A 6,734-nucleotide genomic window follows, 5' to 3' on the forward strand; every position below is an offset into this window, starting at 1 on the left:
GAAAGGGGCTGGGAGCTGGGGTATCCTTCACTCCTGCTCAAGGCTGTGTTTATTGTTTGCAGAAGTCCAGGTCTAGCCTTGCCACGTTGCTGGCTCTGAGCTGTTGCCTGCCATAACCTCGGTGGCTCAGACCTTCCCAGGGCACACAGGACTTAAGCTGCAGCCCTGGCCCTGATCTTCCTTGCTGTGAATGTTAACTCACAAGGCTAGCTACTCCGTGGTTTTCATCTGCCACGTGGAAATGGCTGCCTGCCATTCAGCCAAGGAGCCTGGCTCTTAAAATGGCCTCAGAGGAGCCAAGTACAGCAACTCAAGTCTAATCTTTTTTTTTTTTTTTTAACAAATCTTCTTTTATTAAACTCAAAGATCATTCAATAAAAATCTTAGTAGAAAATGAAAACAAACATGCTAATCTGATCTCTGGTACATATAGAAATTTGTGCTAAACATTACTTGGTAAAATATTTCCCTTTCAGATCATGAAAAGAGGTCTAATTTTATTGTTTTAAAAATTCTTCTCCTTTTAATTGACATATATAAAATTGTATGTGTTTATGGGGTCCATAATGACAACTCTCAAGTCTAATCTTAATCCTAGCCACTTGGGAGGCAAAGACTGAACAATTCAGGTTCAAAGCCAACCAGGGCATAAAAGTTTGTGAGATGCCATCTCACCCAGTGGCTGGGCATGGTACAGTGTCGCCTGGCATGCCTGTTGTCCCAGCTTCAGAAGAAGTACAGTGGCTGGTCACATCTGCCTGTCGGCCCAGCAATACGAGGAAGCACAAGCAGGAAAATCCCATCCTGGGCCAGCCTGGGCATAAAACCAGTCTTTCCAAAATGACAAATGCAGAAAGGGTCTGGAGGTGAAGATGTGGCTCACTCTGTAGAGTGCCAGCCTGAGTGAAAAAGCCAAGTAAGACATTGGCACCCAGATTTCAAGCTCTAGTACCTGACACAAAAAGAAAAGAAAAGAAAAGGCCATGGGCATCTCTTTTGATTACTGCTTCAGTAGTGGCTGCATCCAGCTCCCTCCCTTGTGTCTGCAGCCCACAGCCCAGGCAAGATGACTCCTTACACCAACTACTATGCCCAGCGCTCCTACCCCATGCCGGATGAGGCCTTCTGCACAGACCTCAGCCCAGCACAGCAGGCCCTGAAGGAGAAGGAGAAGGACAGCTGGACCCGGCTGAGCCCTGAGGAGAAGGTGGCCTGTAGGTGTTAGTGGGGCTGGTGGGAGAGAGGAGGGGAGGGTGACTATAAAGGAGGTGTGCCACCCTGCTCCCAGTCCAGGGAGTGACTGACACAGGCCCCTGGAACTGCAGTGCAGCCTGCATAGGGCTGCAGAGGGGTCCTCTTGGCCCCCCAGGGACTTGAGGGGCAGAGGAAGGCTCTGCAGGTGGGGGCAGTTCTCAGCAGGTGTTGAACATTCTGCGATCCTGTGGGTGAGGTGAGCAGAAAGCACGAGTCTGACCTGTCAGGAGGGAAGCTGGGTGGCTGCCCGCACTCAAGATGCCTAATGGAAGCCAGGCACGTGGCTCACTTCTGTAATCTTAGCTACTCAGGAGTCTGAGATCTGAGGATTGTTGTTCAAAGTCAGCCAGCAGGAAAGTCCATGAGACTTTTATTTTTTCCATTTTATCAGTCATGGGGCTTGAACTCAGGGACTAGGTGCTGTCCCTAAGCAATTTTGCTCAAGGCTGGCACTCTACCATGTTTTCTTTTCCTTTTTGGTCAGACATACAGCTTGGACTTAGGGCCTGGGAGCTGTCTCTGAGCTTTATAGATCAAGGCTCAAGTGCTTGAGCCACAATTCCACGTCTGGTTTTCTGGTGGTTAATTGGAGATAAAGAGTCTCACAGACTTTTCTGCCTGGGCTGGCTTTGAACTGCAATCCTTAGATCTCAGCCTCTTGAGTAGCTTGGATTACAGGCGTGAGCCACCTGTGCCCGGTCATGAGCTTCTTTATTTCCAATTAAACACCAAAGAGCTGGAAATGGAGGTGTGGCTTAAGTGATATAGTGCCAGCTTTGAGGGGGAAAAAAAAAGCTAAATGACAGTGCTTAGACCCCAAAATCAAGCCCCAGTACTGGCACTCTCTCTCCCTAAAAAAAAAAAAGTCTTAAGTCACAATAAAGACCTATTTGTATACTTTCATATTTAAAACTCACCCTCTGCAGAAGAGAAGAGTTACAGTGAAACCAACTGTATCTTTTTTGTGGGCAACAGGACTAGGCTGGGAGTTCGAGCCCTAGGATCAGTACAAATACACACACACACACACACACACACACACAAGAATGTGCTAGATAAATGATGTCAGCTACAGGGATACCTGGAGCCAAAAGCTGGCCCACTGTCCCTGGGGTTGGCTGTGTCTCAGGCCCCGTCCCCACACCCGCCTGTCTCCAGTGTACCGTCTCCAGTACCATCAGACGTTTGCAGAGATGAACCGGCGCACAAACGAGTGGAAGACAGTAATGGGCGGCGTGTTCTTTTTCTGTGGCCTCACGGCCCTGGCAATTTGGTGGCAGCGGGTCTACGGTGAGTGGCTACCCTTCACTTGGCTGCAGGCCATGTTTTTGTGGTCAGAGTCACCCTCTCCAGAGAACTAGTGGGACTCACTGGAGGAGGTTTGTAAAAGTCTCCAAAGACAGGGAGGGGGAAAGGCACAGTGTGGCTGCCCAAGTTGGAGTGTGTGTGTGTGTGTGTGTGTGTGTGTGTGTGTGTGTGTGTCCTTTTCTCTGGACCTCAGCCCCCTCATCTATATAATGGGAATACTGATGCTCACTTCTTGGGGTTCTGGTGATGATTTGGTGAGAGGATTGTAGGTGAGTACTTGTTACATATTCACAAATGCTATGGCTACTGACACATTATTTTCCCTCATAAGAAAGACACCCCAATATACAAGCTTATAAAAAGAGTTGGAGCCGGGGGTTTGGCCTAGTGGTAGAGTGCTTGCCTAACATGCACGAAGACCGAAGACGCAGGTTCAATTTCTTGGTACCACATACATAGAAAAAAGCCGGAAGTGGTGCTGAGGCTCAAGTGGTAGAGCTCTAGCCTTGAGAAAACCCAAGGACAGTGCTCAGGCCCTGAGCTCAAGCCCAGGAGTGGCAAAAAAAAAAAAAAAGTGGTTTTTGGGGTTGGTGATTTAGCTCAGTCCTGTGTTCAATCTTCAGTTCTGAAAAAACAAAGAAGAAAAAAAGAATGATTCTCTACGTGTCCTCCCTGGGCAGGACGCACTCTCTGGGAACTTGTCAGAAATGCTGTTTTCACCTGGGCATGAGGGCTCATGCCTGTACTCCTACCTACTCAGGAGGCTGAGATCTACGGATTGGGGTTCAAAGTCAGCTCGGCACTAAAGAACATGAGACTTTTACCTGCAATTAACCACTAGAAAACTGGAAGTGGCATTGTTGCTCAAGGGGTAGGGCAGTAGCCTTGAGCTGAAGAGCTCAGGGACAACGTCCAGGCCCAGAGTTCAAGTCCCATGACCAACAATAACAAAAAAGAAATGCTGATTCTTAGTCAGGTGCCAGTGGCTCACCCCTGTAATCCTAGCCACTCAAGAGGCAGAGATCTGAGTATATTGGTTCAAAGCCAGCGTGGGCACTAAAGTTTGTGAGACTCTTATCTCCAATTAACCACCAGAAGACAGGAAGTAGTGCTGTGGCTCCAGGGATAGGACGGTAGCCTTGAGCTGAAGAGCTCAGGGACAGCACTCAGGCCCAGAGTTCAAGCCCCACAACCGACGGAGGAGGAGGAGGAGGAGGAGGAGGAGGAGGAGGAGGAGGAGGAGGAGGAGGAAGAGGAAGAAGAAAAAGAAGAAGGAGGAGGAGGAGGAGGACGAGGAGGAGGAGGAGGAGGAGGAGGAGGAGGAGGAGGAGGAGGAGAAGGAGAAGAAGGCAGAAACATGCCCATTTAATCCTCTGTCCTTTGAATTTTCACCTGCTAGTAGTGTCTTATGTCAGCCATTACATTCTCAAGTTCCATACCTGACCTTGAAATGGAGCTTGTATTTATAGGAGGATATAGGCCATTATCGTGTGTGTGTGTGTGTGTGTGTGTGTGTGTGTGTGTGTGTGTGTACGCACATGCACCAATATGGGGCTTGAATTTAGGGAGTGGACACTATCCTTCATCTTTTTGCATTCAAGGTCAGTACTCTACCATGTGAACCACAACTCTACTTCCTAATTTTGGTGGTTAATTGGAATTAGTGTCTCATGGACTTTCTGGTTCAGTCTGGCATTCAACATTAGTCCTTAGATCTCAGCCTTCTGAGTAGCTAGGATTACAGGCATCCTGTATAGGCATCTATCTATCTAGACTTCTTTCTTTCTTTCTTTCTTTCTTTCTTTCTTTCTTTCTTTCTTTTTTTCTGTGTTCTTTCTTTCTTGTCCTTTCTCTTTTTGTGCTAGTTATAAGGCTTGAACTGGGTGCTGTCCTTGAGGTTTTGTTTTGTTTTGTTTTCTGGTTGTGGGGCTTAAACTTAGCTTGGGCTCTCTCCTGAGCCTCTCTGTGCTCATGGCCAGAGTTCTACCACTTGAGTCACAGCTCCACTTCTGGCTTTTTCTGTGTATATAGTACTGAGAAATCGAACTCAGGGCTTCATGCATGCTAGGCAAGCATTCTACCACTAAGCCACATTCCCAGCCAGTCCTTGAGCTTTATTATTATTAATTATTATTATTATTATTTCCTCTTCTCCTCCTCCTCCTTCTCCTTCTCCTCCTTTTCCTTCTCCTTCTTCATTGGGCTTGGACTCTGGGCCTGGGCATTGTCCCTGAGCTCTTCAGCTCAAGGCTACTGCCTTACCCCTTGAGATACAGCACCACTTCCACTTTTCTGGTGGTTGATTGGAGATAAGTGTCTCACATCCATTAGTGCCCAGGCTGGCTTTGAACCGTGATCCTCAGATCTCAGCCGCCTGAGTAGCTAGGATTACAGGTGTGAGCCACTGCACCCAGCATTTTCCTTGTGCTTTTTCTTTGTGCTTTGCCATCTGACCCACCGTTTCACTCCCAGCTTCCTTGGTAGCTAACTGGCGAGGAGTCTCGTGGACTTTTCCTGCCTGGGCTGGCTTCGAAGTGAGATGGTCAGATCTCAGACTCCTGAGTAGTGAGGATGACAGGAGGGAGCCATCAGTGTCTAGCACTGGCTTTTTGCTGTTGTTGGTCACGGAGCTTAGGACTGGGCTCTGTTGCTGAACTCTTTTCCTCAAAGCTAGCCCTCTACCAGTTGAGCCACAGCTCTGCTTCTGACTTTTTGCACTTAATTGGAGATAAGAGCCTACCCAGGCTGTCTTTGAACTGTGATCCTCAGATCTCAGCCTTCTGAGTAGCTAGGATTACAGGCGCGAACATGGGTGCCCAGCCAGCATGGAGTCTCCCCAGTCCTGTTCCTTTCAGCGCCTCCACTGACCACAAGGATGAAATGAGAAAACAGGATGAGCTTGGGGAAGGCCTTGCGCCCGGTTTCCACACTCAGTGATCCGAGGCAAGGCTGGGATCAGAGCCCAGAGGTCCCCGGAAGCTTCTCTAGGACAGCCTGGGGGGGGTCAGGATGGAGGATGCTCCTTGGAGTCTGTGGCTGGAGACCATGGCTCAGGGCCTGTGCCAGTGCTGTCCTCACCTCTGCCCCCAGTGTTCCCCGAGAAGCCCATCACCCTGCAGGAGGAGTGGAAGGCGAAGCAGCTCCAGCGGATCCTGGACATGAAGGGCAACCCGGTGCAAGGCCTGGCCTCCCGCTGGGACTATGACCGGAAGGAGTGGAAGAAGTGACTGTGCCAGTCCCTCTCTGCAGGGCCACCCTGGTCTGAAACCTCCAGGGGCCCCTCCTCGCCACACCAATAAAGGTCTTTGAGTTTCATCTTTAATACGGCTATTGAACTATTCTTGGGACCTAAAATGAGGCACTGTAGGAGACGGGGCAAGAGCGAGCACATCCCAGAGCTCAGAGCCGGGCTGTCATGCAGGGCGTCCTGGGGTGGAGGCACTGGCAACAAGCCTTAAGTGGAGCTGGGGAAGGAAGGAGAAACCACAACAACAAAATGACAGTGCTGCAAGTAGCAAAGGCAAAGAACCCCCATGGCCCCTTCAATCAATTGACAAGCATCTCTATTGTGTACCAGGCATTAATCACTCCTGGGAATACAATGGAGAACAAGACAAAATTCTTGCCTTCAAAGAGGAGCTAGAAAACAGAATAAACAACTATAATAACAGTAAAGAAATTGGGTGCCAGTGGCTCACATCTGGCAGAGGCTAGCCTAGGCAGGAAAGTCTCTGAGACTCTTATCTCCCATGAACCACTCACATACTGGAAGTGTGCTGTGGTTCAAGTGGTAGAGTGCTGCCCTGGAGCAAAATTGCCCAGGGATAGTGAGTTCAAGCCCCACAGCTGACAAAATGTACTCTTACCTCTCTTACCTGACTTATGCGACTCTAACTTCTCTGTACATCACTTTACAAAAATAATAATAAAAAAGAACCAACACTGGGTTTGGAATTCATGGTTCAGTTGGCAGATAGCTAGTTAGTGAGCAAAAAGCATCAATAATCGAGTTTCAACTGGGCTCCAGTGTCACACCTCTAATCCTAGCTACTCAGCAGCAGGCTGAGATCTAAGGATCGCAGTTCAAAGCCAGCTTGGACAGGAAAAGTCATGGGATTCTTATCTCCAATAAACTACCAGAAAACTGGAGGTGGCACTGTGCCTCACAGTGG

General features: G+C 48.9%; 1 protein-coding gene across 1 annotated transcript in view; it reads left to right on the top strand.

Annotated features, from left to right (window-relative positions):
* Cox4i2 (cytochrome c oxidase subunit 4I2) overlaps positions 1-5,884 on the top strand; it is an 8,144-nt gene extending 2,260 nt beyond the window's left edge. The window contains exons 3-5 of the mRNA XM_090352822.1: positions 1,050-1,214; positions 2,413-2,544; positions 5,653-5,884. Coding sequence (XP_090208948.1) covers positions 1,050-1,214; positions 2,413-2,544; positions 5,653-5,789 — 434 coding nt within the window. The 3' untranslated portion in view covers positions 5,790-5,884. The remainder of the gene's footprint in view (positions 1-1,049; positions 1,215-2,412; positions 2,545-5,652) is intronic.
* Positions 5,885-6,734: the final 850 nt, after the last annotated feature.

Source organism: Megascapheus bottae, chromosome 18, assembly GCF_031878675.1.
Source record: "Megascapheus bottae isolate mThoBot1 chromosome 18, mThoBot2.hap1, whole genome shotgun sequence".
In the NCBI taxonomy this organism is placed as follows: domain Eukaryota; kingdom Metazoa; phylum Chordata; class Mammalia; order Rodentia; family Geomyidae; genus Megascapheus; species Megascapheus bottae.